This window comes from Apteryx mantelli, chromosome 16, assembly GCF_036417845.1.
Source record: "Apteryx mantelli isolate bAptMan1 chromosome 16, bAptMan1.hap1, whole genome shotgun sequence".
Lineage (NCBI taxonomy): Eukaryota > Metazoa > Chordata > Aves > Apterygiformes > Apterygidae > Apteryx > Apteryx mantelli.
In genome coordinates, this window is record NC_089993.1 from 2,680,945 (window position 1) to 2,701,615 (window position 20,671).

Consider the following 20,671-nt stretch of genomic DNA (forward strand, 5'->3'; position numbering starts at 1 on the left):
TGGCAATACTGGGGAGCTTTCCTGGTGCTTAGGTGTCTGGAAGCACCAGGATTTAGCCAGCTTGGGGTCCGAGCAGAAAACTGAGCATTTACAGCGATATAAACAACATGGCAGTGAATGAATCCTGTTTCCTCCTTATGACTTCATTTAATACATATAATTGCTAATCCAGTGAAACAGGATTATGCTGTCTAGTTGAGCAGTTGCACAGACCTGTAAAGCAATGCTGGAATCAAATTACGCCGGCACTCCCTGTGACTACACCCTTACAAACAATGCATGCGTGTCTTCGGCATCGGCGCAGATGGGCACAGAAGCAACGTTTGCAATACTCCCCTGAAGTCCCCACTTCACTCGCGTCATGGCTAGCTCAGACAGGGCTCCCCGTCTAGGAAGGAGAAATTCAGAGCTGCGCAACAAGGTATGAACGTGGGAAAAGGCGACAAGTATGAGCAAAATGTCCCTAAAGCTCATCTCCTTTCTCTGCGCTCTGATTGCACCTAATCTCACAGGTAAATGGTTAAAATATCTCCAGCTGACTGAAGTCAGAAGTGCAAGGGGTTGGGGGGAACAAAAAGTGTTTTTTCCTTTCTTTAAACCTGGTTATACAAACTTAAGCCCAATAGTGCAAGATCAAGTGGTCTTGAATTTTAATTCTTCATCTAAAATTAATACTAGAATAAGCAAATGAGAAGGAAAATCCATAAATTCTGTGTTCTACAGGTCAATTCTGAAATCTAAAGGAAAATTTTGTTTTTAAGGAAATGAACTTACTAATACTGTATTTGCAATTCCTCTTTAAATGCTTATCTTTTCAAACACAGGGGATTCCCTACCTGTGGAGTGGATGCAGGGTTAGAAAGGAAGATTTATAAAGTGTTAGTTATTGGCTCAAAAATATTCACTGATAGTCTCTGCCCTGGGAGGAGGTTGTGCATTTTGCAATCTGCTTCTCCAAGTAAATGCTAGGCTCCAAACATATCTAGAAGGTGTTTGACCTTAGGGGGTCCTGACTATATTTCAGTGTTTTTGAGATAGTCATTCTTCTGGAAAGAAAACATCACTTGCCATTGTGCTCAGATTTTCCTCAGTTATGTCTTTCTAAATGTTCCATCTTAGCTCCTGAATTCAGGTTGTGTCTTGCTCCTTTTTGTTCTCTGCTTCAGAAAAAAATAATTTTATAGCTTCTTTGGCCAGCAAAATATTTTAAATGGATTATTTATAGTTCTTAGTTGCTAGGCAGGCAAACATTGACTCAGCTTCAAGTCAAATGTTCTCTAAAAATTTATTCTGTGCAATGGGGAAGATTGTGACAAATATTTTTTGAAAGATGACACAAACAGGCAACTATTCTTTAAAGAAATCTGGTTTTATTTTTACTGTATTCGTGTTTAATAAGGCCTGGCTAGCTGTGTGATGTTTCTGTGCAGGAGCCGTGTTGCTCATGTAGCGGCTGTCAGCCTTACTCAGAACTGATATTCATCCAACCTTGTCTTCCACACTGTGACAGACCATGGGAGAGAAAGATGGGATAACTTTCCACCACGCGTTCTCCCATTCCATTGACCTTGACTTGAAACATGAAGATTTATGTCTCCTAGTCTCCTTCATTAGAGCAAAGAACATTTTACAATTGAAGGTTTATGTCTAGAACAGACCCTGTTGTTGCCCAGAGCAGACATCAAGTTAGATCGCAGTACGGTTCCTGTCTAGCCTGGGAATCTGAGCTTTGTATCCAGAGTGCTGGGAAGAAAAAGGGGCAAGCTGGTATATGCTAGGATCTTGCCTTATGTAGTCAGTGTGTGCAGCTGGAACATGGATGGGGGTGCTCCCAGAGCCTTCAGGTTAAAGGTGGCCAAAGAGACTGATTAGCATAATTTGCTATTATCATCTTAAAGTGTATGATTCTAGGAGTTCAAGAGGTATGGCCTTTCATTTTTACCACTAGGCTTACAAAGAAATTCCTTTAGCTTTTGGGGGTGTTATAGACATATACTTACTCTATTTTCTTGTCACCAATATTTGGAGTTCACGATTGCCTTGTCAAATACCTCTTTGCTGAAATTTCCTCAAATGCAGAGAAGCAAACCATGCCCTAAGATACAATATGCTGATGACATTGCTGTCCTCCAGATTAGAAAGAGGAGAATAAATGGTACAATGCTAAGAAGTTAAAAGATGACAATGTTTGTTAACACAGCACTAAGGAGGGCGTTCTTAGCCCTGCGTATACAATTTTAAGGGGCACACCAGAAAAAGCATAGACAAGGAAAACCACTTCCAACACTACACAACACTGGTCCTGAAACCATTGGTTCTTCTTGTGTTGTTGAGCCCCTGAAAGAAGAGGCTATTATAAACAGAGAGATAATTTTATTAATTTTTTATGGCATCCTTTACATTTAACAGTAAGTAGTGGTGATAGCAGTGATGAAGTAGCAGTAACTAGTGATGAAGTAGAAGTGATGAAATACTGGCGTGTTTTACATTCACAGAGAAGAAAGGGTATCAAAAACTACCCTAGAGCCATGGAAATTTATCAGTGGAATTTTTAAGCACTTTAAACTGAAAAGTTAGAAAGTCAAATGTACTGGACTTGATCCTGAAGTTGCTTACTTCTATTGTAGAGATTCCTTAACACAAAGAGAAGAAAAAGAGTATCTAAATGAGAAAAGCAAAGTTCAAAAGAAATCACCACCGTTGTAAATTGAAACCCATTCTTAGTGTAACAAATTAAATGGAATATATTCCTGATAGGGTAGGAGGCAAAAAATGGTACTTACAGAGAAAATCTGGAAATTTCTTTCTTTTCTTTGAAATCACTGGTGCTGTAATTATAAGAGTCAGTATCCTGACTTGAAAGGCAGTAGTCTGGCTTGTCCTGTGAAGGTTTTATCTATTGCTTGTGAATCCAAAATCATATGGAAGTGGCAGACAGCACTGGGGTAAAAGCCCTCTGGTCCTGCCTGCTCTCTTGGTCCAGTTGTCTCCTGCACTTTAATTGTTTCTTCTCCCTTTAAAATGCATGGGCCAGAGTTAATGGAGTATTTTAATACTGAACCAATGCACTTCACTATTTATAATCAGTGCCTTCCCTGTGTAAATGGCAAAGGATTGCATTCAGCTTGTCTTCTCTCCCAGTGTTAATTTGCTTACAATTTTTTGTGAGCTGTTGCGAGAGATGGACTGTTGGGAAACAAGAATATTATATATTTGCTTGGATATGGCACAGGATTGTGTTACCTCTGGATCAACAGTATTTTGGAAGAGCATGAACTTCTCTTCTGGGACCCAGGCAGAATGAAGGGAGGTGCATTATTGCTTTTATTGGTCAACAGCATTGAAGAATATCTTATTTGAGGGATGCAATTCTCTTTGTCTGAATACAGATGTCCAAACTAGGACACCATTTGTTTGAACTATTTGAACTACATGGCCATAACACTATAACCCCGTCTTATCTGCAGTGCTGGAAACTTAGCTTTCTGACACTGTAGCACAGATACTCAATGGCACTGAATGAATAGTTGCTGTGTGCTACAGCTTCCACTGGAGAGTTCAGAAGTAGGTGGCCCTGTACAAACCGGCAAATATGTTCTGTGTACAACACAACTGATTATTTTTTTATACATATTTTCTTTTTTGGAGAAGAGATCTTCCCAGTAGCAGTCTGTGGCTATCCCAAGACTATAGCAATAAGAAAAGAAGCTTAAAACTGTGATCTCCTTTTTTATAGAGATACATACACCATCACTAGACCCTGAGTTTTTTCCTAATGAAAGGAAAAAAAGAAACCATAGTGGCTTTTGTGGTTCAGGTAAGTGAGGTGACAGGTCTGTGCCAACAGTTTGTCAGCAAACCAGGAAAATTGTGTACTAATCTAAGCATATCCAGGAAATGAAGATAGGTCTTGACCAGATGAAAAATGATCTTTTGGCCATTAAAAGGTAGATCTCCAAATTCAGAACTATCCTATTCTTTTAAAATTGGTTTATAGACAATTTAATTAAGATAGGGTTCAGGACTCTTGAATACAAAAATATATATATACCAAAAGGTCCTAAAGTCAAGAACTTGAAAATTAGGAAACATCTCAGTGCAAATCACCTCTGTTCAGACCTGGAACATCATTTTGTGTGCATGAGTCATGTGGAAAAAATAGTGTCTGGTCATGTAACGAAAGTTTATTACATAATGCACACACTTATGGATGTTGTCTCCAAAAATTGATCTGGGACCCAAGATTTCATGGAAAAGTACTGACAAGTGACCTCGATGTCAAGAACTGTGGAGAGCTGAACAAGGGACCAAATGGGTATTTGAGCTGCAGAGTTAAGATCAAAAAAGAGTTTGTTTATTTTTTAAAAAAAAGTCTTTTGGAAACAAAAAGTGCCTTGACAATAGTATTGACCCCAACCAGACAGAAGCGACAGAACTTTTAATAAGGCATACAGTGATTATTCTGCTGTCTAAACAGCAAGGAAGAAAACAACTTGTCTCAGAGATCTCTGCAGCTCAGTTTAAAGAGCAACTGAACATTATGTCAACAGATCCATGTCAAAGAATCATAAGAGTTGGATCAGTTCTCTCCAGAACATTAATGACTTTATAAAGACATGAATATGAGGGATATTCTAAGGACAGAAAGATGACAGGCATTGTGCCAGTCCCTTAAAAGAATAATCACTATGAAAATACTGATTATGGGCCTGTCAACCTAGATTTGATCCTGGGTAGGACAACTGACATTAACTAGTTAACTCTGTCAGTATAGCTTAAAAGAAGGCACCTTATTTTAATGCCAGCTAGGGATTAATGGAACCTGGACCTTGTTAAGTGAAATGGACATGATTTTTTTAAAGTTTGAATGCTAAAGGTAATAATCTTGTTGCAACAGACTTATATTATGCTAGAGTAGTTACCTTGTTCCTAGGAGGGTGTTGAAATGACCACTGCTACACTGGGTTGGTAGGAATCACTCCATTCCTCTCTCCCTCTGTCTCAAAGGTCCTTTGTACCTTGGGAACTATTTCCTGCTGAGCAGAAAGAAAGTAATTTTCTCTGGACCAGAAAGTTGCAGAACAGATAGAAGGCTGTTCCCATAGTATAGAGAATGCTCACCTGGGGAATCCTGCCTTCTGCACTTTTCTCCCTAAACTCCTAATGTTTTTTCATTAAGATGTCATAGGATAAAATCCATAAACCACACTGTAGGCACCATCCCAAACCTAGGAGTCCCTGATTCCAGAGAGTAACATAATAGCTTCAGTCATAATTCGTTGATTAAGTTTATCCAAGAGACCATTAAGAAGTACTTTGATTACAATCTACAAGCACTTACATTATTAGAATCCTGCAATAGGAAAAAACGTGTACTTGAGCCAGGATCTTCTTCTGCAGAGCCTAGTCAAGCTTGGAAAGAAATTGCACATTTTTAACCGTGAGGTAAATGGTCCATTGGAACAGTTTATTGTGCACAACAGAGTATCTCTTTTACCTGACTTCATTAAATCAGATTAGATGGCTTTCTAAAAGCTTGACCTTTGCACATTGTTTTACTGGTATAATGAAAAAGTCTGAAATAATGGAAATGTATGCTTTCCCTTTCTGTAAGCAGTGCCAGCCTAACTGCTCTGTCATTTGCTCTTCGGTTGTCATTTCCCCTTCTTTGTAAAATACATCCAAACACTGAAGTCACAGTAAAGAAATGAGCAGTGTGCATTTCTAATGCAAAACACAGTTTTGCAGAATTCATCTAAGCTTACATTCTTATACCTTCTTTTTCCTTCTTTTGCTGGGAATTCTAGATGAAGATGCTTTGCTGTCAGCACCTCAGAATATCTCTATTATTTCTACCAACATGAAACATTTCTTAACTTGGAGCCCTGTGACCATTCAAGGAGAAACTGTGAGATACTCCGTTGAGTTTCAGGGGTAACTTCCAGCTGCTTTTTTTCTTCTTTGCTCTTTGAACTGTTTAGTTAGACTTAAAATGCTGTGTTGCTTATATGTCTTGAACACTACTCAGTTCACAGGTCTAAGAGAAGTTTGATATTTCATCATTGTTAATCACAAGTGGGAAAAAAAAACACTTTTTGGTCTAATTCTGAGATCATTCTGAGGTCATGTCTTATCAATAACTGATTGTTAATAGATACTTGAGTAATCCACTATGTGCATTAAGCCCATACATGAAAGTTGTCTCTGACCAAAGAACTCAAAAGCTAAGAAGATAAGCAATAGGTTACTTAGAGGAGGAAAGAGAAAGCATTTGAGATTTATTCAGTGTTAATCTTTTAATCATTTTACAGACATGAATATCTCTTAGGAAAATGTAGGAGGCTTCTGGAGCATCTTGAGCTACGACTTGGATCACAACATGGGTTCTTTGGGACTCTGGTTTACCAAAGATGACCAAGTCAAGTGAGGGGGCAGGATCTGGTACATAAACACTGGGTTGAATATTCCCACTTCCCAGAGTAACGTGCTGCATTTGGCTCATGGACAAGCCTGCTTAGGAGATTATCTCTAGATAATGTCTAGAGCACACCCATGTTGGTTTCATACACTCCTGGTACTCCAGCCCCACTGTATCCCTGTACTGGTTTTACCTGGAAAGAACCAGCAAGCAGTCTTAGCCCAGGTCGTAGGAGATGTCATAGAGATATCCTCTATCACTGTCTTTGTTGCCTGTCTGCTCTTTTCCTCTCCCCAGGGAGTATGAACGAGAGTATGCCAATGAGAGCTGGATCCCCATCTGTGAGTGTTCACTCATCACAGCTACAGTGTGTAACATCACAGAGGATATCTCAGCCACTGTGCCCTACAACCTGCGTGTGAGGGCAGACATTGGCACTCGAAGATCAGAGTGGGGCACCCTGAAAGGTTTCTTCAATCGCATCACAAGTAAGTCCCGCCATTTGGGTTGTGCTACATCAGTTGTGTATTTGTCAGAGTGCTCTGTTCAGTGTTGAGGGATTGCACATGTGCATGTTTGCATGGTGTGCATGTGACATGAAGCCTATAAATGAGCAGAGCATGTTCTACACACTCAGTTTCTCTCATGCCAAGTTGGGATATTTCACTCAAGCAGCCACACTGTGTTCTTGGATATGAGCTTCCTCCTGAGACAGGGCAATATTTCCCAGGGCTTTAAGTTTAAGGGCTTCAAAGAAAGGTGGGAACACCCTAGGCATTTCTCTTGGCAGGTTGACCAGTCTTGCTCCTGATTTCAAGAAGTCCTCATCAATCAGGCTTGCTATCAATGCTCCATCTAAAGTCTCTTCTGAGGAAGAAACAAAACACCTCACATGACCATGGGTCCAGGATCTATTCCTAGAGAAACTCTTTCTCTAGAAAACAGCCACATCTTCCTCTGCTGGCCTCACGCTGTCCCAGAAATCTAGCTCCCTTCTTGACATGATTCCCTCCTCCTATGTCATCAGATATATGAAGTAACCTCAAAAGAGGAGAGAAAAACAGAAGCCATGGCATTGCCACAATCCTAACAATGCAGGCTATTTTCTCCATACCCCTCCGTCTCTTGCAAAGTTGAGGACCAGCTCAACCCAAGGATCATGTCAGCATGTAAAATCAGCGTACTGTCTACTTCCAGTATTTCTCTGTAATCATCCTCTCTCTGCCTTGCCATCAACTGCTTTCAGCAATAAAAACCTCTCCTGAGGTCACTATTAGCGGGCAGTTCTCAATCTGGGATGGGCAGCAGTCATCAGCTTTAGCCAGGGATGAAACTGCCTGTCCAAGGCCAAAGTGGACCCCATCTGAAACCTTCATGAGTCATTGGAAGTTACCTACTAACTCATGAGGGACCAGTCCTCAGTCATACAGAGCCCTTAGTCAAAGCAGCACCATCAGAAGTGCTACATAAGATGGTGAGTGTGCCTGCTGGTGTGGAACTGTTTCCCTAGAGGGCAGTTTTAATGAATAATCTTTTCCTTTTCCAGTTGCTATGGTAGCATGGAGTTGAGCCACAGATCAGACTGTTAAGCAGAGATAGGGAAAGGATATTCCTTAGCTTGACCCTCTTCATGAATGAGGGCAGCAACTTTCTCATTCTCCCTCTTTCCCCAATGAGCTTTCAGAAAGGGACTGTCTTTTTGCCTAAACGATAAACCACAATTTTGACATAGATGGAAGCTGCAGATGGCATCAGGTCCTTCCCTAGATCCTATAAGTAGGAGACTACCATGCTGGTGATTACGCTCATCCCAAGTCCTGGACTATTCATTCACTGGTAGCTGTGCTGCTTCAGTCTTCATGAGTTCAATCAGAATTCCCTGTAAAGCATATGATTTAAAAGTCAGCTGATATAGTAGGAAAATCTGTCTTTTCATCATGCCCCATCTGGCAGAGTGGATTATATGACAAGTGGCCATGAAGGACCCTAGCCAGGCTTCTGAAGGCTCCTACAGCTTAGATCACAGATGCAACAGACTCCACCATTCTGGGACCTTGCAACTTTTATAGCAAATTATCAGGTCCTAGTAATGGGCTACAGACACCAGTTCTTCAAATGATTCTCAGTTTTAGAATAGCCCCATAGTGCTGGCACTGGCTGGAGCTGAGGCGGTCTGGTATCTTGCTTTTCTCTGCAAGCAGTTCTGTATTTTCAACACCAGGTCGCTGTGTACCTGCAAGGTACAGCATTGCTGAAAAACAAGCAGCAGATTGTGGAAGAACTTTCATACAGGGAGTTCCATCTCCCAACTGCTGAAACCATCAACATCTTTAAAAGACTTGAACTGTAGCTTTGAGCAGTTCTCATTCTGGTCACCAAAAGAAAGCTGATATGTTGCACATATGTGCATCAGTGTCCCAGCTCCTCATCACTCAAGCTGTTCACCAGCTCAGGCTCACAACCCATTTCCTTCAGCTTGTATCCTCATTATCTCTGCTGTAGTCTGATCCTAACTCTACATGGCAACCCCACCCTTAAGTCAGCACTGAGGAATGTGTGTGGCATGGCGAGGCACTTTCTTTCCTGACTGGAATTTCAGTCCTCCCCTCACTTTGAGAGCAGGCTATCCAGAATCCACCTGGCTTAGGACTGTAGCAAACTTGGATCCTAGTTACTAGGTGGGAATCTCAGACAGATACAGTCTCTAGGTCATGTTCAGGCTTGTTTTCAGTCAGAGCGCATCTCAGTGCCTAGGGCTGCTTCTGAAAATAGGAAGAACCACAGAAAGGGAAGACCCCGTCAAACTGCTGTGGACCTGTTTGGCCACATTCAGCAATGTAATAGCTGTTGTCAGCAGTGCCACACACCCACTAGGCACCTTGGATAGCAGGCACACTTTGTCTGTATATTTCAATGAGTCAAAACCTTTGAGGGAGACTCACTTGTCCATTCATTTTCATGGTAGAGATCTCCAGTAAAGATAGCCTGATGGATTCTGCACAGTGTCAAGACTCATTTGTGAGATCTGTTGAGTGACCACTTGGAGTTACCTCTACACCTTTCCCCAATGCTAAGCCATCACCAAGGCTTCCTGCTACAGTGAAGTATTTGACAACATAATCCTCTAGTCACTGTTTTAGAGACCTCAATACATTCCTTTGGCTAAGCGATGAGAGTTCAGAGGATATGGCTTGCAATCAGGTACAATGTGAATGTGCATACATGTACAGACATCTGAAGGAGAAAAAAGTCGGTGCAAGTTCTTACAGATGTATTGTCCCCTATGCATATTTACTGCTCCCTTTCCTTTGCCTGCTTTGGTGTCCCTTAGGAAATACAGCATTCTGAGACTGACAGGTACTAAGGAATTCAAGGCACAGCCCACAAGTTATACTACACTGCATATTTGGCTCATGGAGGGACAGGGCATCAGCTGTTCCCACAGTACTTCTAGACCAAAAAAGCCCTCTAGTCTCAAAGCCTTAGGTGTATACTTAAGGGTGTACATGAAAAACATTTCAAAGATCTTTCTAAAAATAATAATTTTGTCAATATTACTTCCTCTTTATCAACATTCAGATAGCTACTTGGTAGCCAGGATGCCCGCACAGGAGGTAAATATTAAATGATCCTGTTTGGTGAGTATTTGCATCTTGCAGTGTCCAGTTGTTAATAAATCAGCCCAATTTTTTTAAAACTCAAAATGGCATTATCACTTTTTTTTTGAGGGATCATTATGTTAATCAGATTCATTTTAAAGCAGGAAATAGTTCTCCTGGTCTCCCGTTTGTGGAACACTCATTGTGAACATACTTTATGTATTTTCATATTCCTCAATATTAATGTCAATTCACCGCACACAAGAGTAAATCCTATTAAGTACTTCGGTATGTTCTTTTCATACATTGCTCTCCTCCTTTTGTTGAAAACAAGGTTGAAGCCAGTTTCAACTATGACAGAATGGTATGAAATGGCATAGATAAGTATATTAGTGCAAATATGATCTCTGTGCTGCCCTGATTCCCAATTCACAAATGTACACTGTGTAGTTTGAGCCATGTTTGGTTAATTCTGATTTCTGTAATATTCCTCACAGCATAATCCCAGACCACTCCAAACTTTGAATATTGAAGTAAGTGTGAAGCAAGTCATGCATACAGTGAAAAAAACATAAGTCACAGTTGGTCAGCAGACCAGTTCTATCCAAAATCATGTAGACACTGGAAGGAAATCCAGGATTCATGTGAACTGAATAAATTCAGCTGGACTCCATAAGCCAGGTCATTAAGAACACACGCAATAGCAATACTATGGAGAGATTTGTAGCTTTTAACCTTAAGTGAGCCTCAAGCCTTTAACTAGTCCCCACATGGGCTCAGAGCTGTGTGGGTGAAATGTGAGGCGCTGTCAAGCCCTTGCCTCCCCATCTCTGTGTAAGGTCAGCAGCCTGAAAATCCCCAGCTTGTTCAGTGAGCAGAGCACACTACCAAATATTCTACTGCTGCAAGCAGGCTCATTTCTCCTTCTGACAGGCAGATTTAGAGCAGCTCTCAGCTGCAGAAGTTTTGGAAAAATGTAACCCAGAAACTGGTTGAATAGCTTTTCCCCCCCCCAACCCTTTCCTGGGGTTCTCCTTTCTCAGATAGGAACATTGAACTCTGCTTATCCTTGAGGCTTGTGTTGCTTTCTCCTTCATCTTTGAGTTACTGCTAAAATTTCCATGAAGGAGCAGCTGTTTCCACAGCTCCTACTCTGTGTCTTAGTGCTAAGCTAATGCCCAGGAGCAGAACTGGCCTGATCCAGTGTCTCAATTTCTGGTGGCCCAACTGGTTCTGCTGCTGTAGATCACATGGGACCCTTGGGCCAGACAGTTCCCTCCACTGGAGAATATTCAAAACCTTTCAAGTCTGTGCAACACAGCTATTGCCAAACAACATCACAACACAGTCATGATCCTCCTCCTGTTCAATATCTAGACATACTGGGAAGAAGGCAGAAGAATTTCTGCCCCACTGAAGCAATCAGCTGTTATTTCAGATTGATATGTTACTGCGCTCATGGTGGCAGCTGAAGGACAGCAATAGCAAGGAACTTCCCTTCCTCTTCTAGCTAGGAAAAGGGAGGGTTTTTTTGTTTGGTTGTTGTTGTTTTTATTTGTTTGTTTTTGTTGTTTTTTTAAGAGTTGTCTCTGCCATGATAATGGTGCTCTCTCTGTGTTGGCAGCTTACCTGACCCCACCTCTGATGAAGATCATAGCAGATGGGTATCATTTACTAGTGGAGCTGGAAGACATGGGGCCTGCCTTTCAGTTCTGTGTTCTCTATTGGAAGAAGGGCCAGGAGAGTAGGGTAAGTTTTATCCTTGGGTTTTGGGTGAGGACAGAGACTCAACATGACTTAGAGTGAGACCACACAGACATTGTCCAGGGGCTGTTTTCTATTCCACGCTGCAACAAGTGGATCATGGCAGTCACTGTTACACAAGGCTGGAGGATCTGCACAGAGTCAGGGTCTACAGTATTCCTCTGCATACACCAGTATGTTGTTCTCATTCCTGTGGAGAAGCCTGTCTGCTCTTTCCACATTCTGTCTTCTTGGAAGGGGAATCCCACAGGGAACCTCAGCAGTTAAAATAAACCAAAACAGAAGTCATGGACTGAAGGTGCTTATGCTGACTTTCTTCTCAGAAATCCTTTGGTTTACTTGGACCTAGATTAAGATGTCACATTGGAGGTGCTGACAAAGGTTTGTCAGGAGTCTCTTGTAAAATACAACTGCCCAATGAGAATGAGCTGTAATGTACTTGCTGAGGGTACTGATTATACCCGGGTAAAAATTAATACTGACAATTTGCATTCCTTTCAGGTACTTCCATTTTTACTAGACTCCAAGAATTTTTTCTCTTGGGAACTTCATGTTTCCACAGCACCTAATAACATAAAAATATAAATTCAGCCATATCAAATCAGATCACAGGTCTGTACAATCCAGTATTTTATTTTTCTTCCAGGGGCTAATGGAGGTGACCAGAGAAGCAAATAAGAACAGGATCTGTGTACAATCACACTTAGATTAGTTTCTCAAGCTTCAGAGACAGCTGCAGGGAATTCCTGAGCCAGAACTAGTGCCTTTAATGTTCTGGTTTTGAAGCCATGTGAACTTAGCATGTATAGCTTCCTGTAGTAAGGAGTTCTGCAGCTTAATTAAATGTTGTGCCACATAAATCTTAATTTAGAAAAGAGGAAGTTATTCCCTGCTCACTTTCCCCACCGCACCAGTAATTGTGTTCACTGTCTCTTTCCAAGTCAAGGACTCCTAGTCTATTTAGCTGTACCCCATAGGAGCCTTTCTATCCTTCCAGTTCTTCTTGCCATACTTCTGTGCCTTTACTAAGGTGGAAAGGGACTATACCTGCACAGTTCAAGGCACAGGAGCATTATGTATTTGTACTACAGAACAAAACAAGTCTTCATGCTCTTTTCTTTTCCCAGCAGTTGTTAACATTTGTGACCACCACATCGCTGACACTTTTATAAAACTTCTTGTTTGAACCTCAAGCTCCTGTCCCTGACTGGGATGCTCCACTAATGTCTATTGAATGTGTAAAAAAATGAAGGAGAAAAATTCCAGTGAACATCATCTCAAATTTATCTGTGCTGAATCTCATTTATCATTTTATTATAAGGTCCTCCTGCAGTTATTCACAGTTGGCTGTCATCTTTAGTACTCTGATGTGTTTTTTAGTATTCTTGGCATGTTTCAGTCTTCACCCTTCTAGATCACCCTTCTAACATTTTGGTGAGCGCAGATCCACATGGGTCTCCACCATAACCTCCTAAAGTATACCCTTTGTATCTTATATTTTAGCTAGCAATTTAACCATACAAAAGGCTTCCTTCTGTCAGGGAGCAGCAAGAAGCAGGGCTGTTCACTAAGGACAGGCAAGCCAGGATCCAAGGGGGAGCCCAACACAGGCAGTGCCCTCCTTAATAGGGTGCAGACCTATAGGGTCTGACCACAGCAGGCAGAACCAAATGCTCATAGCAGGATCCATCAACCACCCCAGAGCAGGCAAGCAATGAACCAGGCCCAGGGTCCATCCAGGGAACCCAGTCAGGAGCCAGAGGATTCAGGGCCAGAGACAGGACTGGAGACAAAGCTGCAATGTACTTGCCAGGGGCTCATCCAGGAGACCAGCCATCTACAACATAGGTCCAAGGTTCATCCAGAAGACAGGGCTAGAGACCAGCACTCCTATAGCATAGCTCAGGAAGAGACTAAAGCCTCTGGGCTGAGCTTAAATAGGGTTCCTGGGTCATGGGCAGGGTGGTGGTGGTAGTGGGGCAGCCCAGCTGGGGCTGGTCAGGGCAATCACAGCCTAATCAGTGCACATAGGGCCCTGATGCCTTCTTATTCCATGGTTGTTAACTTAATAGCCTTTTGAAAGGGGCTTTCTTGACAACCTTTTGGAAATCCAAGTAAACCATATCAACCACGTGTCTCCTGTCCATGTGCTCTAGAAGGAAACTTATAGGCTTGTAGCTGACTTTCTTTTACAAATACATATTAGCTTTTTCCCAATATGTGATATTTATCCCCATGAACATTAATTCCAGACTTCTGAATACTTTCTATCAACTGGACAGTCATAAACATCAGTTTTACCATTCAGTACTTGTCCGGATGTCTCCTGGGATCCTTTTTTTTTTAATAAATGTCATATTTGACACCCCTTATTTCAGTTTTTTCAAGAGGTTATGCACCCCAGCTAGTAATTGATCTGATTTTGTCCTTGAAGTCTTTTCAAACCCAACAACCTCAAGATCACCCTTTTGTGGAGGAGGATATTTTGATGGAGAGAAGGACTTGCTCTTCCAGGAGGGCCCTGCTGGCTAGTTGGTGGTGTCTGCATGCATATGATGCTGCAAGCTCATGAGGCCTTCTGTCAGCATAGGCTTTGTATCTGCAACACAGAATTAGGAGCAACTGGCTGAGTGTTACCTGTCCTCCCTTCATGACTGGGCAGACTAGAAATAGCAACTTCATCTTGCTAGCAGTTAATGGAGCCCTTTTTATTGCAAGATAACCATGTTCCAGTGTTCATACACTGCTTATGGTGCACTAGAGCATGTTACAGTTGTACATGCCAGATTCTGAGGGGCAGGAGTGAGGGAGTGTGTATAAGGACATCATCCACATGAAAGAAGCTCCCTTATACTTCCCTCCCAGCCTGTCAGGAACCAGATGTGTGAAGAAAGTACAAATGAGGGACAGAGAAAATATACAGTGCTGTGGGACACCACAGCATTGTACAGCTGAACAAATGGAGAGGCTTCAAACAGCTGCAGCAGCAGGACCCTGGGGGTGCAAAATCTGACATGGTACTGAGATCTATCTGCTGCTCTCACTTGCTCCTCCTTAGTCCATCCCTTCCCCTCTTTGTGCTTCAAAATCACAGAAAAGCTTCAGCACCCCTAGAATAGCAGCACCGGTAGCACGGGCATGATATTTGCATCCCAACAGAAACTCTGATTCCAGACCAGTCATCCAGCCCTTTCACCAGAGAAGCAGGTCATGGTCTAATATTGTGGCCCAACACCATCATGAAGCCTCTTCGGTTCATAGTTCTTTCCTTCCATCCCCTCCTACCCTTCCAGACAAGTGTGGTCACTTCACTTTACCACACTTTATGGCCTGCTGCTTTTCCTTTCTCTTTTTTTATTCACACAATCTACTCTGACATCTGCTGCTCCTATTATTTTCCTATCTTTTCTCCTAGTAATGTCTAGGCTAGCATTGATGGTGGGACCCCTGCACTCAGTTAGACCCTTACTCTAAGTTCTGATGCTCTTTCTTCTGGGCCTGTTGCAGATGCAGCAGAAGATGGTGAAAGAGATCAGCTCCACGCTTCACCTGGACACCATGGAGGCAGGAACTGACTATTGTGTAAAAGCTCAGACATATGTAGAGGCCATCAACAGAAGCAGCAACTTCAGCCAGATGCAGTGCGTGAGGGCACAAGGTAACAGCCAGCTTTCCTTTCTGTTCCCCCAGTGTAGTCGCACCCAAGCAGGACACCCCAGCAGCTCAGGTCTCTTCTTTTTGCTTCCACCTAATGTCTCCTGTCTTGTTTGCAAGTACACTGCCCCATTTGTTCCTTGGGAGAGGTAAAAAAGGTGCACTGGCACTGAAGTCCTTCCCTGGTGTGCACGCAGTGAATCTCACCAGGGTGAGTGAGAAGAGCAGTCCCAGAGGGATCAGTCTGACAGCACTGAGTGGTTTGTCCTCACAGATTCTCTGAGAAGTTTTCTCCTTCTGTTGTCTCTAGGTGGCAGATCCATGTGGCTTGTTACTGCCCTCATTTCCTCTGCCAGCTTTGCTGTGGCTGCTTTGACCCTGCCTTTCCTCGCCTGGAAAACAAGTAAAATCTTTCAGTATTCCTGCTGCCCCATTGTTGTCCTGCCAGACACACTGGTAATTTTTTTGATTTGCCTGTTGCTACTAGGGGGCTGGGTCCTGAGCACCAGGTCTCTGGGCAGTTGTGGCAGGCAAGATAGGAGGAACAGTTCTGGGGGGCAGGTAGAAGAAAGACAGACAAGCTTGCCAGTCTGAAAGTGTTTGAATATGAGTGCACTTGTTTTACAGAAAGTATCAGAGCCCTCCACGCAGCTGATACTGTGTGGGAGTGAAGAAGCTGAACACTGTGATCTGATGGTGCATGTGATGCCCTCAGAAGAGGTTCTTCGACTGTGGATTCAAGAAACACTTTAGAACAGACCAGAAAAAAAAAAAACTGATACTGTGGAAACATATCTTCTAAACAGGTCTGGCAGATTGTGCCTCAGCAGTTTTCCTCACAGTACCAATAAGTAATGTTTGTTTTCTTTGTGTCTAAAATATGCTGAAAACTAAAGGTGTTGTGTGTGAGCATGTGGTCTTGGTTGCTACTGTCATCCTCTTTGTAACATCTTCATCCATCAACAAAAGCAAGTAAAGGCTACAGATGACAACTACTAGTTTCTGTACTTTCCCTTCATATCCATAGTGATGACCAGACATCTTCTGAGTGTCCTCACTGGTAAAGATGGGTATTAGGATCTTTTGTCCCTTGTCTGAGGACACATATCCTGAGATTCCCCACTCATCCCAAAAGGGCATGATATGAGGAAGGCTGGGGAGATGTGAGTGGAAATGATAGCTTTGAAATGATAGCTTTGTTGGAGCAGGGAGTAGCCTCATATTTTGCTAAAATTTCCTGGTACTGGATAGGTATTACAGAATATCACTCTGACGTGTAGGAAATGTATCCACTGATAGTCCTATAGGAAGGTGGTATGAAAAGACTACTCAGGTGAGGAGTCAGCAATTCAAGCTGGATCTAGCTGTGCCTCTTTAGATGTTCCCTCCCTTCACTATAGTGAACACAGGGAACTGATGGGAACTGGGCTTCTTGAGGTCACTAGTGTATGTTAGGGCTGCATCTGTGCCCCACTATCGTGCCATTTTTCTTCTTATGTCCCGTGAAAAAGATTTTGTGCAGCATTCATTAGTTTTTATGTTTTGGGATAGTGTCAGCTGTTAGTAAAGTCATTCATATACTTAGTTACTGGCTGAGAAAAAAGTTGTTCATCTGTGTTTCAGTTTTGGTAAGATAACTTATTTTTGTCCTTCTGTCTACATTTAATTTCTGAGATTTGGAACCTCATGCCATCTCTTTGTCCTATTCCCTACTCCCCATGCCTCCCTACTCAGAAGGAGAAAGCCTCTTTCTAGTCTGTAAACAGGCTCCTGCTGCTGCCTGAGGCTGATCCCTACCAAGAAGTTGAAGCAGTGTTCCTCAGGAGGAAGATGCCGTGAGACATCACAACCTTCACTCCATTAATAGCCTTCTAGGCCAAGGACCCAGCCAAACTCTAAGTATAGCCTTCATTTACCCTTACCCTGATTTGAAAGAGGCAGAAAACAACCATTCAACCCATCTTAGGTACCATCTCCAAAAGGTATTGTCTCTGTGGGCACCTACTGAATTCACCAGAAAAGTCCTGCGTGGTTGTTTTGGCAAGCTCTGAAACAACGTCAGCTTTGGGGGCTGTGGCCCCCCAGGACACCAGCACAGGGCTACTGATGCCCTTATACTTTCTACATCTGTGCAAGTTGTCCCAGCACCCTTTTCCTCACTACAGGACTTGGTTCTAGCTACCTTGCTCCTGCAGCCTATGTGGCACTGAGTGACTTCTCTGTGCATGTGTCAGGCCTTGTTTAAAACAGAGGAAAGGACATGTGTTAACTTTCTTCCCCTCCATCTCTCTTACCCACATTGATGGTCCCAAGGCAGTGCCCACCTTCAGTGTCAAGGATTTCACCAGAGCAATAAATATATAGCCCAGTCTCTTACTCCCAAACCACTTCAGCCTCAGTGTTTTTGCCTCAAAAGGTTGCTGCAGTTTACTTGGGCTTTTAAAAAAACAAAGCTGCCAGGAGATAAGTGGTAAGAGCTTCTTACACAGCTATTGTTGGAATGAAGGGAGGAAAATGCTGTTAGGACTGCAGGCAGAAGCCTAGGCCCTGGCCTGAGGTTACAGTCTTTGAAAAGGATGTGGAAAATTCCTGAACATGACATGAGAACTTGCTGGATGTGACAGACAGCAGTGTAAGGTGCTAACAAAAATTATAGACAGCATGAAGGATGGCTGAATTTCACCAGTGCTTAAGGGGCAGTGATGTGAGAAACAGTCAAACCTCACAGACAGTAACAGGGACCATTGGGTACCTTTTGCAGAGCAGAGCCTTGCGCAGCCAGCAGCACTGGTTATACCACATGGGTCCGAGATCATGGAGGCAGCGGTATCAGCAATACCAAATTTGGGTTTGGATTTAGCAAAACTAGGAACAACGGGGAAAGACAATTAGGAGAGGGAAAGGGCAGAGAAAGGGAGGCTCAAGAAATGGGAAAAGGGATAAAAGAGTGTGTAAATCATGCGGTCAGGGCTGTCCGGGGTACCTGTGGCACAGCCCTGTGGTTGATCACCACAGGAAAAGCAGGACAATAAGCCAAACCTTTTGTTCTGTCCATGCTGTAAAAGGCAAACTCGCTTCTGCAGCCAGGGTGGGCGATAGGCAGGGTGCTTACTCTGGCTAGCAGGGGAATACCCAGATGGATGGGTAGAGCATCCCTGCATCACTGTGTCAGTGCTGTTCCAGGCCTAACAGTATCAGTTTTCCACATATACTAACATCATCCTAATGCATGAGGTCTGAAAAGAAGAAGAAAAATTCTTGCCAAGTACAAATAAGATACAGTTGTTCTGCATATATAGCAATTATGTTTTTCACTTGGAAGAACAGTCATTTAGTACTGTGGAGCAGAAAACTGTTAGCAGGGCATGAAAAGACTTGGGGATGAAAAGCTTTTTTTAAAGCTATCAGTGGATTTAATGAAATCTGTCAGATCTCTCCCTTACAGAATGTGCCTTTTTAAAGAATTTCATTCTTGCAATCTTGCATCAGGCCACCAGGTGTCAACAAAGCTCTGTGAAAAAAATGAGTGACACTGGACTCTATTGCCACCTCTGTGTTCTCTGGGTGAGGCAGTTCACCTTCACCCCTCCGGTTAATTGGGAAATGGCTTGTTGCAGACACTCATGGCATGGTGCTCCCAGACAAGGAGAGGATCTGGGACTGAAGAGGAGAAGATCGTGTGCATGGGCTGGTATGACAAATGCTGAGGGGCCTGCTGGGGTGGCTGCAGTGGGAGACAGCTGGTGGAGGGCTGATCCTGGCAGCAGGCAGCAGAGAGTGGTGGTGGGGAGAGGAGGACAGTCAGCACATGAGCGCACTCCAGCCCAGGGCTGGAGCTGAACATCCCCTTAAAAAGCCCTGCCCCGTGCTTGGGTTTTCAAAACATAGTTCCCCATTATGGAGGTCTTCAGGGTAAAGCTGGTTTAGGGAGCTCCTGCACCTCTCATCTCCCACTGATGTGGATGAGTTCAGTATCTTGGTTTCTAGTGTGCCTCGCAAGGATGTTCCCATAGGGGGACCCTCCTGTTTCTTGTCCCTTCCACGCTCAGAAGTGACTAGGTCTGAAAAGCCTTAACCATTCCCTCTCCTTTCCTATGACTTGGTTGCATTGTATCAGTAGCAGCAATTTTTGAGGGAAACAGAGGAAAGCAGGGAAAGAAAAGGCTTGTTAATTTGAATGTGAATAGATCTTTATACATAATTTTAATGAATCTTTTCCAGAAGCATTAAAATAAAATATTAAGCACAGAGCATGTGTTTCTTTCACACCTTCAGTGACAGATTTTACAACCTTCCTCATTGCTAATAAAAGGACTAAACTGTTGTTCAAAGCTGCCAGGACAATGTTAAACACAAGAAACACCTGAAAAAAATTCTTAAAATAGGGAGATGGAAGAGAAGTGCTTATGTACCGCTCTCAGCTTAGCAGGACCATATTCAATTTGCATCAGGATATTCCAGTTTGTGTCTGCGGAGACTTGAGACCAAATTTGACATGCTGACTGAAAGTCCCTGGAAAGCTCCCCACTGTGTTTTATGTGCTGTGTTTTGTTAGGCCTGAGAAATTACAGAATAGAACAAAAGTAATTCCTATGCCATCCATGTATGTGGTAACACTGTAGCATTGGCATAGGCAATTGCCCTTACTCACTCCCTTTAGCCCATTTCCGTACAGAGAAAGAGTTAATTGTGCCTTAGCAGTCATGATAATGGCTGCCTTTGATAACTGATTTTGCTCCCACTATCGTGATACCGCATTTTAAAGAAGGACCACACAAGTAACCGCGGCAAAGAACAGCATGCTCTGATGAACTTCTACTCTCTTTCTTTCCACCGATGCGGTAGTGAGTGGTTCTTTTTCTTTCAAAGTACACTTCTTTGTTGCTTTCCTCAAAAAAGTGTTGTAAGAAAATAAAATACAAACCTGCAGCATGTTCAGCTGTGTATAAATTGAAGGATGTGGTTCCTAAAAACAAGCTTTTCCTGCAGACTTTGTGGGAACACAAGAACAGAATAAACACTGATAAGACCTGTTTTCAAAAAAAACCCAATTCATTCTATTGAGTGCAGTCCAGTTAAAAAATATTGCATGATCATTTAAAAGACATTCATGATATTACTGAGTTGACAAGAAACCAAAAAATTCAGTTATCTTTTCCATAATACTAACCAGGGAATATACCCCAATTTTTCCTGTGAGGTATATTTCCTTTGAAGTATATTACTGTTGGCTATT

At 42.7% G+C, this 20,671-nt stretch overlaps 1 protein-coding gene across 1 annotated transcript; it reads left to right on the forward strand.

The window, feature by feature from the left end:
• Positions 1-299: 299 nt before the first annotated feature.
• Positions 300-16,417, forward strand: IL20RB (interleukin 20 receptor subunit beta). The gene is made up of 7 exons (XM_013939990.2): positions 300-512; positions 5,808-5,934; positions 6,716-6,906; positions 11,642-11,766; positions 15,289-15,439; positions 15,746-15,891; positions 16,063-16,417. Exons 1-7 carry the CDS (start codon positions 449-451, stop codon positions 16,186-16,188), a joined length of 930 nt encoding a protein of 309 aa, XP_013795444.1. The 5' UTR covers positions 300-448; the 3' UTR covers positions 16,189-16,417.
• The last annotated feature ends 4,254 nt before the right edge of the window (positions 16,418-20,671 follow it).